General features: G+C 44.8%; 1 protein-coding gene across 4 annotated transcripts in view; it reads right to left on the minus strand.

Annotated features, from left to right (window-relative positions):
• HNRNPA2B1 (heterogeneous nuclear ribonucleoprotein A2/B1) overlaps positions 1-21,217 on the minus strand; it is a 172,336-nt gene that overhangs the window by 134,786 nt on the left and 16,333 nt on the right. For all 4 annotated transcript variants that reach the window (XR_011199162.1, XM_069211412.1, XM_069211410.1 and 1 more), the window contains exons 5-7: positions 21,083-21,184; positions 17,944-18,027; positions 14,507-14,569 (exon numbers count right to left, since the gene is read on the minus strand). Coding sequence is in view for 3 of the 4 variants with exons in the window: in XM_069211412.1 (XP_069067513.1) it covers positions 14,507-14,569; positions 17,944-18,027; positions 21,083-21,184 (249 nt within the window). In the remaining variant the exon portion in view is untranslated. The remainder of the gene's footprint in view (positions 1-14,506; positions 14,570-17,943; positions 18,028-21,082; positions 21,185-21,217) is intronic.

Raw genomic sequence — 21,217 nt, forward strand, 5'->3', positions numbered from 1 at the left:
ATTGTCTGCTAACTGGTTTTGAATTCCAGGTATGAACTGCGCTATTAGGCGAATGTGGTTGTGAATCGCCCAATGCCATATTTTCTGTGCCAGGAGACACAACTGTGTCGAGTGTGTTCCTCCCCGTTTGTTCAGGTAATACATTGTTGTCATGTTGTCTGTTTTGACAAGAATGTGTTTGTGGGTTATTATAGGTTGAAATCCTTTCAGCGCTAGAAATACTGCTAGTAGTTCTAAGTGATTTATGTGAAACTGTCTCTGCTGAGTGTCCCATTGTCCTTGAATGCTGTGTTGGTTGAGGTGTGCTCCCCACCCTATCATGGAGGCTTCTGTTCTTACATATTGAGGCACTGGGTCTTGAAAAGGCCGCCCTTTGTTTAAATTTATCGTGTTCCACCATTGAAGCGAGGTGTATGTTTGGCGGTCTATCAACACTAGATCTTGAAGTTGACCCTGTGCCTGTGACCATTGTGATGCTAGGCACTGTTGTAAGGGCCGAATGTGCAATCTTGCGTTTGGGACAATGGCTATGCATGAGGACATCATGCCTAGTAGTTTCATCACTAATTTTACCTGTAACTTTTGGTTTGGGTGCATGGCTTGTACGTTTAGAAATGCCTGTACCCTTTGTGACTTGGAGTAGCAATCCCTTTTGTTGTGTTGATTGTTGCTCCTAAGTATTGTTGTATTTGACACGGCTGTAGGTGTGATTTGTTGTAGTTGAGTGAGAAACCTAGCTTGTGAAGGGTTTCTATGACATACTTTGTGTGTTGTGAACACCGTTTTTGCGTATTGGTTTTGATTAACCAATCGTCTAGGTACGGGAACACATGTATTTGCTGCCTTCTGATATGAGCTGCTACTACTGCCAGGCATTTTGTAAAAACTCTTGGCGCTGTTATCCCGAATGGCAACACTTTGAACTGGTAATGTACCCCTTGGATTACAAACCTTAAGTACTTTCTGTGGGAAGGATGTATGGGTATATGGAAATACGCGTCCTTGAGGTTTTGTGTTGTCATGTAGTCTTGTTGTTTGAGCAATGGGTTCACGTCTTGCAGTGTCACCATGTGAAAGTGATCCGATTTGATGTATATGTTTAATGTTCTGAGATCTAGTATAGGTCTTAGAGTTTTGTCTTTTTTGGGTATGAGAAAGCACAGGGAGTAAACTCCTGTTCCTTTCTGATGAATTGGTACTAGCTCTATTGCATCTTTTTGCAACAACGCTTGGACCTCCAGTTGTAAAAGCTCCATGTGTTGTTTGGACATGTGTGTTTTCGGTGGGACATTTGGAGGGAATTGTAAAAATTCTATGCAATAACCATGTTGGATAATGGCTAGGACCCACGTGTCTGTTGTTATTTCTTCCCAGTTTTTGTAGAAATTGGTTAACCTCCCCCCCACTGGTGTTATGTGTTGGGGATTTGGGACGTTGAAGTCACTGTTTATTTTGTGGAGTTTTGGGACTCAGGAACTTCCCTCTACTCTTTGGGAACTGTCCCCCTCTGTATTGTCCCCGAAAACTTCCCCGCTGATATGGACTCTGAAAAGTGGGTATTGTTTGTGAGGTTGAGGATTCTGTGCTCTGTCCCCGAAACCCCACTCGAAAATGTGATTTCCAAATGCCGTATCTGTGTCCTTTTTAAGTTTTTCGATAGCAGTGTCCACCTCCGGCCCAAACAACTGCTGTTCGTTAAAGGGCATATTCAGGACCGCTTGTTGTATTTCCGGCTTGAATCCGGAGGTTCGTAGCCATGCGTGTCTCCGTATGGTCACTGCTGTATTTACAGTCCTAGCAGCTGTGTCAGCTGCATCCATTGCTGACCGTTTCTGATTGTTCAAGATACTCTGTCCTTCCTCCACAACTTGTTGTGCTCTCTTTTGGAACTCTTTGGGCAGGTGTTCTATGAAATGTTGCATTTCGTCCCAATGAGCCCTATCATATCTAGCCAGCAAGGCCTGTGAGCTGGCAATGCACCATTGGTTGGCTGCTTGTGCCGCAACCCTTTTCCCCGCAGCGTCGAACTTGCGACTTTCCTTGTCTGGAGGTGGTGCATCTCCCGAGGTGTGCGAGTTCGCCCTTTTGCGAGCTGCCCCTACTACCACTGAGTCTGGTGTTAATTGCTGTGTGATGTACACAGGGTCTGTTGATGGCGGTTTGTACTTTTTCTCCACCCTTGGAGTAATGGCCCTGCCCTTCACAGGCTCCTGAAACACTTGGAGTGTTTGAGCATTCCCGGTAACATAGGGAGACTGATACTGGTTATGTGTGGTCGACAGTGTGTTAAATAGAAAGTCATCTTCTATAGGTTCTGCGTGCAGGGTGACATTGTGAAACGCAGCTGCTCTTGACACCACCTGTGTGTAGGCAGTACTGTCCTCAGGTGGTGACGGTCTCGCTGGATAACAGTCGGGACTGTTATCTGATACAGGCGCATCATAAAGATCCCAAGCGTCGGGATCATCCTGACTCATCCCTGTATGAGTTGGGGACTGCATCATTGGTGGAGTGGCTACCGGTGATGGTTGTGGTGAGCGTTGTGGAGATGGTGGCAGAGTTACTTGTCTTGCCACCTTTACTTGTGGCTGCTTGTCTTTCTCTTGGAAGGCAAGTTTCCTTTTAATTCGGATTGGAGGGAGAGTACTGATCTTCCCTGTGTCTTTTTGAATGTGGAGGCTCCTTTGAGTGTAATCTGGTTCCGCTGCCTCTAGTTCCTGTCCGAATCTGTGTCCTTGCATCTGTGAGGACATGCCCTGTTCCTCGATGTAGGAACTCTATTTCGGTTCAGAGGCCGGATGTTTCGGTACAGAAACCTTTGACAGTCTTTTTCGGCTCCGAAGACACTTTTTTGCCTTTCGGCGTGCTGATCTCTCGGTGCCGACTCATTTCAGTGCCACCCTCTCAGTGTCGAAATTGCTCTGACCCGGTGTTAAGTCTGTTCTGTGCCGGTATCTCGACCTTGAGTTTTGTGTAGTGACGTCTTACTTACGGTTTTCAGCGTCTGTTAGGGATCGACCTTGTCAGAGTCCGAATCCTCGATGGAGAAGGTTTCTTCTTCCTCCAAGTGCTGTTGTCCTGTCGGCGCCGACGCCATTTGTAGTCATCTTGCTCTCCGGTCTCTTAGCGTTTTCCTCGACCGAAACGCTCGACAGGCCTCGCAGGTATCCTCTTTGTGTTCGGGAGACAAACACAAATTACAGACCAGATGCTGATCTGTGTAAGGACACTTGTTGTGACATTCGGGGCAGAAGCGGAATGGGGTCCGTTCCATTAGCCTTGAAGACGCACGAGGTCGGGGAATCGAAAACCCCGAAGGGCCACCGGAGCTCTTCAAAATTCGGTGTCGATCTGTTTCAACTAACCCGATACTGAAAGCAAACAATACCGTCGAATTTTCAGGGATTTAACTAACTTTCCGAACCGAAACACGGAGCGAAGAGGAACACGTCCGAACCCGATCGCGGAAAGAAAACCATCTAAGATGGAGTCGACGCCCATGCGCAATGGAGCCGAAAGTGGAGGAGTCACTCGATCTCGTGACTCGAAAAGACTTCTTCAAAGAAAAACAACTTGTAACACTCCGAGCCCAACACTAGATGGCGGGATGTGCACAGCATGTGTATATGCAGCTACACATGCAATCGAACATATATATATATATATATATATCAATACTCTAATCAAAATATCGTCTGTTAACCCCAGCCTTCTCTCTTTTCTCCTTTTTTTTCCCCCCTCAACATGAAGAGCATTGGATCCGTATTCCAAAAGTAACAAGACAATGTGCATACCTGATCTAGGATTGAGGGATGGAAGAGATGGCTCACCTTCACCTGAAGAGGTTGCTGAGGACTGCCTGACCCACTGCTACCTCTCCTTGAGATAGTGCTTCCAAGCAGTAATGTCATGTAAATGTATGGCAGGTTTTCCATGTCGCTGCTCTGCAAATGTCTTGCAGATGAATCCCTGCAAACCGTGCTGCTGAAGAAGAAACTGCCTGTGTAGAGTGAGCACGGACCGATTAAGGCAGTGGTTTGCCCGCTGCTTGATGGCAGAAACAAATGGCTGAGGATATCCATCTGGCTATACTCTGCTTGGAGAGCGGTTGACCTCGTCTGGGTGCACTGTAAGATACGATCAATTGATTGGAGCGGCGAAAAGAATTAGTAAACTCAGGCAGTCGCGGTCAGGGGGAGCCTCGGGATTCCCTCTGCAGGCGTTGCTGTGGTGGCTCAGGGGGGGCAACTTTGGTTACTCACAGTCTCGGAGTCACCAGAGGGTCCTCCCTAAGGTGTTGTTTCTCCACCAGTCGAGTCGGGGTCGCCGGGTGCAGTGTTGCAAGTCTCACGCTTCTTGCGGGCATTGCAGGGGTCTTTAAATCTGCTCCTCTGGATACAAAGTTGCAGTCTTTGTTGAACAGGGCCGCTGTTCTCTGGAGTTTCTTGGTCTCTTGGAAGCAGGGCAGTCCTCTGAGGATTCAGAGGTTGCTGGTCCTGGAGAAAGCGTCGCTGGAGCAGGTTTCTTTAGAAGGCAGGAGACAGGCCGGTAGGACTGGGGCCAAAGCAGTTGGTGTCTTCTTTCTTCTTCTGCAGGGGTTTTCAGCTCAGCAGTCTTCTTCTTCGGTAAGTTGCAGGAATCTAAATTCTTAGGTTCAGGGAAGCCCTTAAATACTAAATTTAAGGGCGTGTTTAGGTCTGGGGGGGTTAGTAGCCAATGGCTACTAGCCCGGAGGGTGGGTACACTCTCTTTGTGCCTCCTCCCAAGGGGAGGGGGGCACATTCCTATCCCTATTGGGGGAATCCTCCATCTGCAAGATGGAGGATTTTTAGAGTCACTTCAGCTCAGGACACCTTAGGGGCTGTCCTGACTGGCCAGTGACTCCTTGTTATTCTCATTATCTCCTCCGGCCTTGCCGCCAAAAGTGGGGCCGTGGCCGGAGGGGGCGAGCAACTCCACTAGCTGGAGTGCCCTGCGGTGCTGGAACAAAGGGGGTAAGCCTTTGAGGCTCACCGCCAGGTGTTACAGCTCCTGCCTGGGGGAGGTGATAGCATCTCCACCCAGTGCAGGCTTTGTTACAGGCCACAGAGTGACAAAGGCACTCTCCCCATGTGGCCAGCAACATGTCTCGAGTGTGGCAGGCTGCTAGAACCAGTCAGCCTACACGGGTAGTTGGATTAGGTTTCAGGGGGCACCTCTAAGGTGCCCTCTGGGGTGTATTTTACAATAAAATGTACACTGGCATCAGTGTGCATTTATTGTGCTGAGAAGTTGGATACCAAACTTCCCAGTTTTCAGTGTAGCCATTATGGTGCTGTGGAGTCCGTGTTTGACAGACTCCCAGACCATATACTCTTATGGCTACCCTGCACTTACAATGTCTAAGGTTTGGCTTAGACACTGTAGGGCAGAGGTCTCCAAACTTTTTAATGCCGCGCCCCCCCAGTTGAAAAATAAAAAGCATTGGGCCCCCCCTCTGAATTTTATACAATTATTTTATAAACATGGCAATGTTTAAATATGTCTAAACCTATTTAAACATTGCAGTTAGGTATTGTTACCTTTTTAAAACTGCAATAATATGCTTCTGCTTAAAACAAAGGCCTGTTATCTGTATAATATTTATTTTGGCCAGAGTCTGGGGCCCCCCCAGGGATCACTTGAGGCCCCACTAGGGGGGCCCGCCCCCCAGTTTGAAGACCTCTGCTGTAGGGGCACAGTGCTCATGCACTGGTGCCCTCACCTATGGTATAGTGCACCCTGCCTTAGGGCTGTAAGGACTACTAGAGGGGTGACTTATCTATACTGCATAGGCAGTGTGAGGTTGGCATGGCACCCTGAGGGGAGTGCCATGTCGACTTACTCGTTTTGTTCTCACCAGCACACACAAGCTGGCAAGCAATGTGTCTGTGCCGAGTGAGGGGTCCCTAGGGTGGCATAAGATATGCTGCAGCCCTTCGAGACCTTCCCTGGCATCAGGGCCCTTGGTACCAGGGGTACCAGTTACAAGGGACTTACCTGGATGCCAGGGTGTGCCAATTGTGGAATCAAAAGTACAGGTTAGGGAAAGAACACTGGTGCTGGGGCCTGGTCAGCAGGCCTCAGCACACTTTCAATTCAAAACATAGCATCAGCAAAGGCAAAAAGTCAGGGGGTAACCATGCCAAGGAGGCATTTCCTTACAACCACACTACCACAAAATAGAGCATTAGTATTATCTCTTTTTGCCACTATCTTACCCCTAAGGGGAACCCTTGGACTCTGTGCATACTATTCCTTACTTTGAAATAGTGCATACAGAGCCAACTTCCTACACAAGTTAATTGTCATCTTTTGACAACAGCGCCCCACGCGCAAAAATAGTGTAAAATGAGAAACAACAACTTAAATGAAAATGTCACTTACCCAGTGTACATCTGTTCGTGGCATCAGTCGCAGTAGATTCGCATGTTTTGCAATAGCGAGCCATCTGGTGTTGGGCCGGAGTGTTACAAGTTGTTTTTCTTCGAAGAAGTCTTTCGAGTCACGGGACCGAGTGACTCCTCCTTTTGTCTCCATTGCGCATGGGTGTCGACTCCATCTTCGATTGTTTTTCCCCGCAGAGGGTGAGGTAGGAGTTGAATTGTAGTAATAGTGCCCATGCAATGGAGTGACTAAGTATGCACCTATTTAAGGTTGAGATGATACATATATAAATAGTTGAAGGTAACTTCCAAACTGCTACAGGCTCCCGGGGAGGCGGGTGGGCACATGCAAATCTACTGCGACTGATGCCACGAACAGATGTACACTGGGTAAGTGCCATTTTCAGTTCGATGGCATCTGTCGCTGTAGATACGCATGTTTTGCATAGACTAGTAAGCAGTTATCTCCCCAAAAGCGGTGGATCAGCCTGTAGGAGTGGAAGTAGTCTGAAATAATGTTCTTAATACGGCTTGACCTACTGTGGCTTGTTGTGCGGATAACACGTCTACACAGTAGTGCTTGGTGAATGTGTGAGGCGTAGACCATGTGGCTGCCTTACATATTTCTTGCATTGGGATGTTTCCTAGAAAGGCCATGGTAGCACCTTTCTTTCTGGTTGAGTGTGCCCTTGGTGTAATGGGCAGCTGTCGTTTAGCTTTAAGGTAGCAGATTTGGATGCATTTAACTATCCATCTGGCTATACCTTGTTTTGATATTGGGTTTCCTGCATGAGGTTTTTGAAATGCAATAAATAGTTGTTTAGTCTTTCTGATGTTTTTTGTTCTGTCAATGTAATACATCAATGCTCTTTTGACATCTAATGTATGTAGTGCCCTTTCAGCTACGGTATCTGGCTGTGGAAAGAACACTGGAAGTTCCACTGTTTAATTTAGATGGAACAGTGAAATAACCTTTGGCAAAAATTTAGGATTGGTCCTTAGGACGACCTTATTCTTGTGTAGTTGTATAAAAGGTTCCTGTATTGTAAACGCCTGAATCTCGCTTACTCTTCTTAGGGAAGTGATGGCGATGAGAAATGCCACCTTCCAGGTTAGGAACTGTATTTCGCAGGAGTGCATGGGTTCAAAAGGAGGACCCATAACTCTAGTTAGGACAACATTTAGGTTCCATGAAGGAACAGGTGGTGTTCTTGGTGGTATAATTCTCCTAAGGCCCTCCATGAATGCTTTAATGACTGGTATCTTATATAGGGAAGTTGAATAGGTAGTCTGCAGGTATGCAGATATTGCTGCAAGGTGTATTTTAATGGAAGAGAAAGCCAGGTTAGATTTTTGTAAGTGAAGCAAGTAACCCACTACATGTTCTGGAGTTGTGTGTAATGGTTGTATTTGATTAATATGGCAGTAGCAAACAAACCTCTTCCATTTACTTGCATAGCAGTGCCTGGTGGATGGCCTTCTGGCTTGTTTTATGACTTACATACATTCTTGGGTAAGTTGTAAGTGCCCGAATTCTAGGATTTCAGGAGCCAGATTGCTAGATTCAGCGATGCTGGATCTGGGTGTCTGATCTTTTGGTTGTGCTGTGTCAACAGATCTGGCCTGTTGGGCAATTTGATGCAGGGTACTACTGATAGGTCTAGCAGCGTTGTGTACCAGGGTTGCCTTGCCCAAGTTGGTGCTATTAATATTAGTTTGAGTTTGTTTTGACTGAGTTTGTTTACCAGGTAAGGAAGGAGAGGGAGAGGAGGAAAAGCGTAAGCAAATATCCCTGACCAGTTCATCCATAGGGCATTGCCTTGGGACTGTTTGTGTGGGTATCTGGATGCGAAGTTTTGGCATTTTGCGTTCTCCTTTGTCGCAAACAAGTCTATCTGAGGTGTTCCCCAGAGTTTGAAATAAGTGTTCAGAATTTGGGGGTGAATTTCCCATTCGTGGACCTGTTGGTGATCTCGAGAGATTGTCTGCGAGTTGATTTTGGATCCCTGGTATAAATTGTGCTATTAGGCGAATTTGGTTGTGAATTGCCCAACGCCAAATCTTTTGTGCTAGCAGGCTTAACTGCGTGGAGTGCGTCCCCCCTTGCTTGTTTAGATAATACATTGTTGTCATGTTGTCTGTTTTGACGAGAATGTATTTGTGAACTATTATTGGTTGGAAAGCTTTTAGTGCTTGAAAAACTGCTAGAAGTTCTAGGTGATTTATATGCAGTTTTGTTTGATGTACGTTCCATTGTCCTTGTATGCTGTGTTGATCGAGGTGTGCTCCCCACCCTGTCATGGAAGCATCTGTTGTTATTACGTATTGTGGCACTGGGTCTTGGAAAGGCCGCCCTTTGTTTAAATTTATGTTGTTCCACCACAGAAGCGAGAGGTAAGTTTGGCGGTCTATTAACACCAGATCTAGAAGGTGACCCTGTGCTTGTGACCATTGTGATGCTAGGCACTGTTGTAAGGGCCTCATGTGCAGTCTTGCGTTTGGGACAATGGCTATGCATGAAGACATCATGCCTAGGAGTTGTAGTACCATCTTTGCTTGTATCCTTTGTGTTGGATACATGCGTTGTATGATGGTGTTGAAATTTTGAATTCTTTGGGGACTTGGAGTGGCTACTCCTTTTGATGTGTCTATTATGGCTCCCAGGTATTGTTGTACCTTGCGCGGCAGAATTTTGGATTTTGTGAAATTGACGGTGAACCCTAGTTTGAAGAGCGTTTGTATGATATGATTTGTGTGATTTGAGCACTTTATTAACGAATGGGCCTTGATTAGCCAGTCGTCTAGATATGGGAACACATGTATTTGCTGCCTTCTTATGTGTGCAGCGACTACCGCTAGACATTTGGTAAAGACTCTTGGTGCGGTTGTTAATCCGAAAGGCAGTACCTTGAATTGGTAATGTATTCCCTTGAATACAAACCTTAGGTATTTCCTGTGCGATGGGTGTATTGGTATATGGAAATAAGCATCCTTGAGGTCTAAAGTTGCCATGTAGTCGTGTAGTTTTAGCAATGGCAATACTTCTTGTAGTGTGACCATGTGAAAGTGGTCTGATTTGATGAAAGTGTTCACTACTCTGAGGTCTAGGATTGGTCTCAGCGTTTTGTCCTTCTTTGGTATCAGAAAGTACAGTGAGTAAACTCCTGTGTTTATTTGTGTGTTTGGCACTAATTCGATTGCATTCTTTTGCAATAGTGCCTGCACTTCTATCTCCAGGAGATTGGAATGGTGTGTTGTCAAATTTTGTGCTTTTGGTGGTATGTTTGGAGGGAATTGTAGAAATTCTATGCAATAACCATGTTGGATAATTGCTAGAACCCAAGTGTCTGTAGTGATTTCCTCCCATGCTTTGTAATAATGACTTATTCTTCCCCCCACTGGTGTCGTGTGGAGGGGGTGAGTGACATGTGAGTCACTGTTTAGTAGTAGGGGTTTTGGGGCTCTGAAATCTTCCTCTATTCCTAGGGAATTGCCCTCCTCTATATTGTCCCCGAAAACCTCCTCTATACTGTCCCTGGTAACTGGACGGTGTTGCTTGTGAGGTGCTGGCTTGTGTGCTCTGACCCCGAAACCCCCCTCGAAAGGGTGTTTTACGGAATGTGCTGTAATTCCCTCTGCTCTGCGGGGAGTAGAGTGCGCCCATGGCTTTGGCAGTGTCCGTATCTTTTTTGAGTTTCTCAATCGCTGTGTCCACTTCTGGACCGAACAGTTCTTTTTCGTTAAGGCATATTGAGAACTGCTTGTTGAATCTCTGGTTTAAATCCAGACCTTCGGAGCCATGCATGCCTTCTGATAGTTACAGATGTATTAATTGTCCGTGCAGCTGTATCTGCAGCGTCCATGGAGGAGCGGATCTGGTTGTTGGAAATGGTCTGTCCCTCCTCAACCACTTGTTTTGCCCTATTTTGTAAGTCCTTGGGCAGATGTTCAATGAGATGTTGCATCTCGTCCCAGTGGGCTCTGTCATAGCGCGCAAGTAGTGCCTGGGAGTTCGCGATGCGCCACTGGTTTGACTCTCTTACCAGCTGCATCGAACTTGCGGCTTTCTTTATCTGGGGGTGGTGCATCTACAGATGTGTGGGAGTTGGCCCTTTTCCTAGCTGCTCCTACAACGACAGTCTGGTGGCAGCTGTGTAGTGATGAAAACCGGGTCTGTAGGAGGCGCCTTATACTTTTTTTTCCACCCTTGGTGTGATAGCCCTACTTTTGACCGGCTCCTTAAAAATTTCTTTTGCGTGCCGGAGCATACCAGGGAGCATAGGCAGGCTCTGGTATGAGCTGTGGGTGGAGGAGAGTGTGTTGAATAAAAAATCATCCTCGACCTGTTCTGAGTGGAGGCTTACGTTGTGAAATTGTGCTGCTCTAGCCACCACTTGAGAATACGCGGTGCTGTCCTCTGGTGGAGATGGCTTCGTAGGGTATGCCTCCGGACTGTTATCTGACACTGGGGCGTCGTATAGGTCCCATGCGTCTTGATCTTGGTCACCCTGGCTTATGGTGGTGTGAGCTGGGGAGTGTGATGGAGTTTGTGCTGGTGAGACGTTAATCACGGGCGGAGGAGAGGGTGGTGGGGTAACTCTTTTCACCACTTTTGGTTGTGGTGTCTGTTCAGTTTGGAACTCCAACCTTCTCTTTCTTCTAATTGGGGGAAGGGTGCTTATTTTTCCTGTCCCCTGCTGTATGAAAATACGCTTTTGCGTATGGTCCACATCAGTTGATTGTAGCTCTTCCTCAAACCTATGCTTTTGCATTTGGGAGGTTAGCGAGTGCTCTTCTGTATAAGAGCCTGAAGCTGGGTCGCTTGCAGTTTGTTTCGGCATCGAAACCCTGTGTGCGTGTTTTTTCGGCTCCGAGGTGACTTTTTTCTTTTTCGGGGCCGAAACCTCTCGGCGTCGATCTTCTTCGGTGCCGCTGTCTCGGTGTCGAGCCGTGTCCACACCGGCATCTCGGTGTCGAGGCTTGTCTCCAGCACTTTCTCGGTCCAGAGAAGGCTGCGTGCCGGTGTCTCGACCGGAGTCGGACGATCTCGGCACTGTTTGGGCCTTTTTCGGTGCCGACGGTCGGTCACCGAATTTATGGGTGGAGCCATGGCCTGATGGCAGTGGCGTCCCCTGGGCCTTGTAAATCTTCCTCTGTGTGGTTTTCGACGTCTTACTCACGGTTTGTGTATCGTCGAATCCTTCGGAGTCTGAGTCTTGGATCGAGAAGGTACCTTCCTCTTCTTGTTCCTCGAACTCTCGGTGGGCTGTCGGCGTGGACGCCATCTGAAGTCTTCTGGCTCGACGGTCTCGGAGTGTTTTTCGGGACCGGAACGCACGACAGGCCTCGCAGGTGTCTTCACTGTGCTCAGGTGACAGGCACAGGTTACAGACCAAGTGTTGGTCTGTATAGGGGTATTTATTGTGGCATTTGGGGCAGAAACGGAACGGGGTCCGTTCCATCTGCGTTTTTCAGCACGCGGTCGGGCCGACCAGGCCCCGACGGGGGATCGAAAAACTACGCCGAAGGGCACCGGAGCTCTTCGATCTTCGATGCGGTGTTGAATCTAACTACGCCGATCCTGAACGCAACAATACCGACGAAAATCTTCCGAAATTAGCTATCTTTCCGTTCCGAAACTCGGAGCGACAGGAACACGTCCGAACCCGATGGCGGAAAAAAAACAATCGAAGATGGAGTCGACGCCCATGCGCAATGGAGACAAAAGGAGGAGTCACTCGGTCCCGTGACTCGAAAGACTTCTTAGAAGAAAAACAACTTGTAACACTCCGGCCCAACACCAGATGGCGAGCTATTGCAAAACATGCGTATCTACAGCGACAGATGCCATCGAACATAAAGTTACTTAAATATAAAAATAAAAAAAACTTGCAATTTTGTTTGAGCTGCTGGGCATGTTTTTGCCAGTCACAAGCCTTCTGTTTGCGGGGCACTGGAAGTTAGAACAAAATATTACTGCGATCACGTTGGATGCAGCAGATTGGCACTAATTTAGTTGAAATCAATTGGTGCTTGATCCCTGATCCACACAGAGGAATGTAAATGTCAGACATGCCTTGACGAATTACAAGACTGTAAAGAAGTGCCACAAAAACCAACAAATGGCGAACAGGCGAGCTCCAAGCCCTTTATTGAACACAACAGTCTTGCATGTGAGAGGCAAGCGTATGCACTCACAGGCTCGACCCCTAAAAAAATAAAAAGCAGCAATTTGTCGACAGGCTGGCATTTGACCAGTCTTTAAAGAGCAGCAACTGTGACAACCTAAATATAGATTTTAATTGCATCTTCATTTTTTACTTTCACTTGCGTGACCCACCAAAAAAACATCTTCCCACGGCCCACAGTTTTGGAACACTGGTCTATACCACTGGAAGAAATCTTAATTCTAAAAAAGAATGGCTACTATAACATTCAGTGATTTGTATATTTATTTGATGAAACAGTGAATAGCCTCAGTCTTGGGGCCAAAAAGTTTAGCACGAGAAAAAGTATCCAAATGAACCAAAACAAAAAGCCAATGTAACACCAACATTGCTTTTTGTTTTATCTTCTAAACAAACGTACAGATAAAGTGAAAAAGCCCATCATAAAAACACGGTAATTCTCATAAAGCAAAAAAAAAAGTCTTAACTTAAAAACTGGTCATATACCATCAAAATGTTTGCATGTAGCACAGAGACGGGGTTACAGTACATTTTGATGGTCTTGTCTGTATTTGTGATGCTTGAATTTTTCACCAATCTCAGGGTGGGAACCCCTTGCAGACTATCTGCAGTTCTCTAGCATCGGCACCTTTTACAGACTCACCTGACCCATTCACCTCTATCACCAGAATTCAGGCCAGTTAAGGTGAAACCGTACACTATGTTCGATCACAGACTTCCAACTTACAGATTTTCAAGCTCACAGTAGTGCAACATACATTGGAGCCTTACAAAAGGCAAGTGAAGGGGTCACATGTGAATCTAAAAAAAGATGCAGATGCTAGTACTCTTCCATGGGAATCCTCTTTAAAGTCGTAAGCACTGAATAGCCACGCCTGTGTTCAGGGACTCTGGAAGGAAGGAATTGTGTGTGTGTGTGTGTGTGTGTGGGGAGGTGGGGGAGGGGGGAGGTGTCAGGTCCAGCTAGGACCCCCCCTAAAGTGTCCAGAACTTAAGTGACCTCCGTCCCTGCAGAATCCTTCATCTTGGTTTGAAGGACAGGTACCAACAGGGTTAGGAATGGGCCACCTCTCCCAAAGGGTCAGGTCAATATGATACACAAGAGCTCTTTTTACATTTAGTGTGTGAAGAGCTCTCTCCGCAACCGAGTCTGGTTGTGGGAAATAGAGTGGTAACTCAATTGACTGTTTAACGTGAAATTGTGAAACTACTTTAGGAAGGAATTTTGGGTTTGTTCGAAGATCTGTCTGTGCAACTGGACAGCTTCTGCAACCACCTTTTTCCCTGCTGCATCTAGTTTTTTAATTTCCTGATCATGTGAGGCGTATCTCCTGATGATTGAAGTACTACGGAGTGAAAGAATAAATATAGGGTCTGTATGTTTGGCTACACACACACATTTATATGTAAAAATCAATCCTTGGGGTGACAATTCTAGACATACTAGGTTCTTGAAAATTATCAAATGTCTAAACATGCCAGGTAGCATAGGTAAAATAAACTGACTTTATTTATGGGTGGTGGACAGTGTACCCAGGAGGAACTCCTCTTCAATAGTGTAAGTGTGCATTTGGACATTGAGGTATACAGCAGCCTGTGCTATGACTTGCTGATATTAGGTTGAGTCTTCGGAGGAGATGGGAGTGCTGGATATAGATCAGGGTCATCTGGTGATCTGGACCGTATGAATCCCACACTACATCCCCTACAACATCATAAAACAAGAGGGCTGACGTCATACTGGAAAATTACAATTGCAGAAATGAGGAAAAAGCATTCCTTAAGAGATAAGTACTCTGGAGCTAAAAACATGCATAGATTGCATGACATGGGTGCCATCAATTTACTACTCAGATTTTCAGGGTATTAAAATAAACATTAATATCTTGAAATAAAACACAAGATAATGCATACCTCCTTGGCCTCCACCATAGCCATTGAATCCATCCCCATATCCACGCCCACCAGCATATCCATCTATTGAAAAAATATATATATATACTTTAGGATTCTTTCATTTCAATAAAAGCAGCCAAATAAACCAACTCCGCCGTGATCTACATTTCACTAAAAACAACAGCAAATTAAATTTTAAACTAACACCTAAGATGGAAATTATGCTCCTATTTAGGGACAAAAGATGTAAAGCAAATCTGCAGTAGTAATTGAAAAGGTTTCCACAGATCATTCAGTTCAATGTCACACTTAGTTTTAGGTGGTTAGCTGAAGAAAGGATATAGCTAGAGCTACTAAACCAAAGTTTCTCATCCATTAAGTGAACAGAGTACTTATGGATTCAGGACAGAACGTAATAATGGTTGTGTTGCAAGATCTCAGACTCAATACTTTGGACCTATGGGCTCAATTATTTCTTTGTCTGTGGTAGGTGTCTTGAACGGTTTTAATCTAATGTTGGAACTGCTGGCTGATAATCCGCTGCACATTCTAGTTTCATCCAAGGAAGAACAGACTGCCCCCACACCCCTAAAAAAAGACATACTAGTTTGTGGTTATAGACTTGTAATTAATCTGATATTTGTCACATTAGTGTTCACAAATCGATCACCCTGTGTTTGTTTCAATAGCTAACAGACATTGATTTCTTTTACAGAATTTGAATTAACAGTTTCTAGTAAGAAGTATAGTCTTTCCAAGTGTCTCTCTAATCTGTCAAGCAAGTCACGACTACTGTACGATAAGGATTATGTTCTTATGTAAGCATTTGTTCGTGGCATGTAGTGCTGTAGATTTACATGCCCTGCATAGTCCTACCATCTAGTGTTGGGTCGGGAGGGGTGCAAGTTATTTTTCTTCAAAGAAGTGTTCGAGTGACTCCTCCTTTCAGTGATACTGTTCATGCTTATCGACTCCTTTGTTTGATTTTTTTTTCCCCGTAGGCGGTTGAGAACAGAGTGGAATGAAGTAAAGTATAGAGAAAGCAATTTGTGCATACACATGTATAACTATCTAAAAATATAAGGTAACTGCAACGGTGACAAGCATCTAGGGAGGGAGCATCTGAATCTGTAGCACAGCATGCCACAAACAGATGCTTACAGGATAAGTACCATAATCCGCTCTATGGCATGTGTGGCTGTTGATCGGGTTTCAAAACTAGATCCCAATACTCCCCACTGACACCCATACCCACTCGCAATTCTCATAGAAAATAATTTTTCCGGCGAGGAAATATTAAAACAGTGTTTAGCAAACCAAAGGTTGGTGGGTGACTGTGATTGTGTCATGAGGTTCAAACAAAAAGTCTCCAAAAACAATTGACCAAAAATGCACAATGGTACTTTCTTTTTCAGAAACGAAACTATCTGACAAAACGTATTTGGTTGAGAACATTCATGAATTGTGTCCGGTGTGTCCGTTTTTCTCCAGAGACTGTCAAATCTGTGGTTGCAGCTTGGTACCAGCTTAACACCCACATACGGCAACAAGTAACAAAAAGTGACCAGTCCAGCTTTACAAAGGGCCTTCTACTGCGTGGCAACACGTGATGCTGTTTTTTTAGTAACTGTTGAACCTTTTGAGCTATAAACACATTTTTTGTTGTTAAGTCTGCAGATTATGGAGCAGATGATGTGGCATTATGAAAACAGACACCTATTTTAAGCAGAAACTGACTACTGATTATATTAGTTTGGTGCTGTTGACTTCAGTTGTTAGGTCTTTCACTGTCTGGAAGCTACATATAAAATAAGAGGTTTGAATAAATAAGAAATCCCAAAACTTGTTACTCAGTGCATTTCACACTATTGTACATTGTAGGAAGGTACGCTCTTTCTTGGCATGGTTACCCCGATTTTCCGCCTGTTGAAAGTGTGACTGTGCTCACTGGGATCCTGCTAACCAGGCACGGACCCAGTGATTATGCTCTCTCCTTTTTTAACTTGGTAACTTGTACCACTTTCACCCCACATTTGGCATTTTTTTTTTTTTTTAAAGTCTTATGGTGGGCAGGAGGGGCCACAGCACAGAGGTGATTTTGTGACTTTTGAAGCCCAAATGGAGATCCAAGATGTGCTGAATAGACATGGCTACCTCATCCTGTGCAGGTTCCTCCAGAGCATCACCCTCTCCAAAGATGTCCGGCCGACAAGCTCTTCAGTCCTGTTGAGTTTTCTTGGGGTGGAAGGACTTACAGGCGTTGCAGTTGGCCTCCTGATGATCTGGGTCGAGGCAGAGATAGCACACCAGACACTTGTCAGTGCGCAGAAATTTGGCACGGCACAAGAGGACAAAAGAGGAATGGAGTATGTTCGATCCACCATCTGTGCTGTGTAAAAGGTAGGCTAAAAGCAGATGCTGGCGCCCTGAAGGGAGGGCTGCCGGTGCCCTAACACCACAAAACGAGGACAGCGTTAAGGTAAGTGGAGAGAAAATCTAACAAACAAATCTATGCCCATGCGCAATATCCCTGAAAGGAGTCACTTTAACCCGAGATTCAGAACACTTCTTTGAAGAAAAATAACTTGCACCACTCCAGATCCAACACTAGGTGGCAGGAGTATGGAGATCATGTGTATCTATAGCCATACATCCCATCGAACCTTAATTCATTTTGGTGAATCGTCTACTTGGGATATAGATCTACCTCTTCCTGTGAAGGGCCTGTGGCCTACAATCTCCTGAATGGTATCCTCAATGTCCTCGAAGGACGCATCGTAGCCTCACACGTATATGGTGGCTAACAACTTACCCCACCTAAGAAATCACCTAAAAGCCCCCATAACCTTCCTGTCCATTAGACTCCCTCTCCTTTAACGCGTTTTATTTCTTGGTCTTTTTAGTCCCATCTCACTGGTTAACTTATAAATGAACGTTATGAAAACTATTTCATTTATTCTCAGCTTTGAACACCCTTAATTGCTTTTAAGGCACTTCAACTTTGATCATGTTTAGAAGCCAAGTTGATGTAACATAGCTTATTTCTGCTACCTGGTAGAAACCCGTGGTAGGAATGAGGAATGTCACTGAGGTCGGTGCGGATTCATGTAAGCTACTTCAACAGTGATACTGCAGGGCTGGGTTGGTAGTGCAGTGTTTGTATGTGGTAGTGATTTGACTCTGGGAAGATAGCCTCAGTGCTCTTAGGAAGTGGTAGTGCTTTGTGAGTTAGAAGTACTTTGGTGGGTAATGTGCTGCATAACTTTTCAAAGCATTTTCAGTACCTGAAGCCTATTTAGTTATCCAAACACTGACACCGGAACAACAACGAACTTCGTAAGTAGTGAAGAAGAATGTAGAGTAAATCAAAGGCAAATATTACTATAAAAACTTGTCTTGCATTGCTAACTGAAGTAAAAGTCCAATTAATGGGGACAGAATATTGCTCATCTCACCTGAACCACCTCTAAAGTTGCTACCAGGGCCTGGTCCAAAGTTTCCACCACCGCCACCACGTGAATCACCAAAGCCAAGATTGCCTGCAGAAAGAAAGAAAACGCTGCATACCTGTTGCAATACCGTTTCACCATTTATACGGACATGTCCTCAAGTAATTTACCCTGCAACATGTAAGAATGCTACTAAATTGTTTTAACACTTGCTTATGTTTTAATAATAATTTGTACGTTCTATTAATATCTCCGTCGTCTCTACCTTTTATTTAACATCTAGAATATTCCCGAGTTAATTATCCATTCTTAGGCTGAAAATGTTATACGCAGTAGTAATAAAGACAGTGAATATTGTTGCGTGTGCAGGTCAGGTTGACTAGACAGCAGTCGCTGCGTTTAAGTTGATTTGAGCTCCACCAATCCAGAGCTTTCTTCAGCTCAGATTTGGTAACTAGGTAAGGGAAGAAGGAGCCTCACAGAAGGAGAGAGGAAGGATTTAATTTCAAAGTATGAAAGATACTTACGGTGGTGTATTACAGGCAAGTAAGAAAAAGCTATTTGCCCTGCAACTACACATCTCCAGACTTGATTCCTAGGAGCACGTCCAGGGGTGGATGTGGTGCTGAACTAAAATCTGAACTACTGCTAAGAAATGGTCCCATCCACCACAGAATCCATTTCTCACTAAGTTCTTTATCCAATGTGTGCGTCAGACAGCGGTGTTGATACAGCGGCAGGTTCTCTTGATGGTCGCGCTCCAGCACGGAAGGCTGGTAACATAAGACAGCCTAAACCAACTAAGTGCCTGCAATTGAGAAATTGGAAGGAAGTGGGTGTGGACTTCAATTTTGTCCTGCGATACTCAATTATAGCAATGCCTGTTCTTGAAGCACATGACCCTGGTTAACCATTGTTTCTTATTTTTATGCATATAAGCTTGGACTGTAACATGCTGCCAGGCTTGCTTATTTGATTCAGGATTTATCATAGCAAGCTAACTCAGCAATAACATTCTATTTATGGATTTCACACCATAGTATTTGGTTATTGTATTTCCCAATCTTCAAAGTCACCACTGTCACCTCATAAGCCATGTTGGTTACTATTAAGTATTAGCTTACTGTAGGAATCTGGCCTGATAGGGAGCAGTTCACTTGAGAGAGGAAGCCGAATCACAGAGTAGAGGATTTATATCAGCAATCACTTATTGTTCCGGGGAGAGGGGCGAGATTCCCTTAAATGGGGCTTGGTGATACCAGTAAACACAACCGGTAATGATGTGAAAGATACTGATTTTTCTGGGTTGTTGGAGTAGTGGTCGCTGGTCAAGGGTTCTTGGAAGTAAAAATACATTCTGGGACATTAGTGATCTACAAGCCCTCCGAAGCTGGCCTGGTGTGTGGTCGACACTTAAGTTGCTGGCACCTAAAACTAGTTTAGGTTTGTTGTCTTTGATTGCATCTAGACTTCTACGGGGGGGGCTTGTATATTAATACGACGTCATCTGCTACAGCTCGCTAATCAAGCACGGAGACGTCGGCATTCTCAATTGTTTTTTATCTTACCAATACAATTGATGATCATGGGATGACCGTAACATCAGCAAATATCCTAGAGTCTTTATAGCTGCATCAGTTTTCTTCCTGATGCATAGCTTGTTCACATGCGCCAGTGTTTCAAAAGGATCATGAGGTTCTTCAGCAATGTCCCACTTACTTAGAGAAGGATCCAGATGGTTCAATGGGTAGTCAGTCCAGTGACTGTCTTCTTTAGACTGAACTGTTGACAGGCGCGTAGATGATAATGCTGTTGTCACCGAGGTCGGTCCTTGCTGTATTAGATGTCAACAACTTGTACTTGGTGGACAAATACGATATATTGAAATGAATCATTGAAAGTGCGAAATTGTACTGCGAAGCAAAGAAAGGACTGTTGACTAGGTAGTTGCTGGCAAATTACCAATTATTTTTTCCTCCCTCCGCAGGAAGCACCTTCGAAGACACACCACTTGTGCTGTAGGATTTGGCTGTAACCATAATAAAAGACGACAGCATCGGATTGGCTTCTACCAGCACAAAGCCGACTTCAATTGACGGGAACCCTGTAATTAGAACTGCTCCAACCATTTTGTATACGAAGGACTAGCTACAGGACCCTCCCCAAGCACAGCATTTCTTCCACAGCATCCTTAAGCATCTCCAGCATGCTTTACCGCCTGCAGCAAGATCAGTTCCATAGGAAACAGATAAAAGTGTCTGGAATTGACTGAGGAATGCTTTTTATCCTTGAGATAACTCTGAGGAACTTGCTTATCTCTTTGACTTGGCTACCTACTAAAGGTGGTCACCTAAAGAGACCCAAAGTGACCGCAATACAAATTTCGATGAATTTTCCAATGCTTGTATGCTGTTCAGGGAAATGCTTTGATTTACTATACCTCGTAAATTCTTTATCTCCAGAATGCTCAGTTTAATCTTTTTTGTTTTGGTGTCTATTTTTACCAATTGGTGTTGGATTCAATTGGTGTCTTATCGATTTCTTCCTTGTTTTGGAATGCTTTACACATGTCCCTTTGCACAAGCCTTGCTGTTCACAGCCTAAGCCACCCAGGTTGAGCTGAAGGTCTGACAGGCGAAACCTGTGGGTTCTAAAGGGATCGGTAAGGGTACTACAATGTGAAGCAGCACAACCACCCGTATATTACATACAATTTCTTCCCAAAACCAACTGTCGTCTGGATGGATGATAAAACACTTTTTAAATACCTAATCACGTTACTAGGCCCTAACACACAGCAAGCTGCTACACATGTATAACTATAGCTAAAAACTGAACATTTGTTCGCAGATACAATATATTACTGAACATCTTAACACTCCAGTTATAGCCATGGTCTATTGACCGGGTAATGCCAACCCAAAACATGGGGAACAGTGAATGCCATGTGCCAACATTTTAGTCATTGATGTTATCATTTCTCCAATATATTGAACAACTTTGCCAGTGCCAAAATGTTATTGTGAAATGGAATCAGCTACGTTTAACATTAACGTTAGTTTCCCACCACACACTAGCAAGTATGTTTTCATCAGTTCTTCAATAAGCTGCGATGTCTTTAAAATACAAAACTCAACACAAATACCTCTGCTTCCAGTTCTGGTACTTTGCACTTCCTGCATTTCTTGCCTCGACAATGCTTTCCTCACTTCTGCATTGTGTCCATTGATGGTGTGGTATTTCTGCACTGCAATACAAAAAGAGTCTAAATAAGCAAAAA

This window comes from Pleurodeles waltl, chromosome 10 (assembly GCF_031143425.1).
Source record: "Pleurodeles waltl isolate 20211129_DDA chromosome 10, aPleWal1.hap1.20221129, whole genome shotgun sequence".
In the NCBI taxonomy this organism is placed as follows: domain Eukaryota; kingdom Metazoa; phylum Chordata; class Amphibia; order Caudata; family Salamandridae; genus Pleurodeles; species Pleurodeles waltl.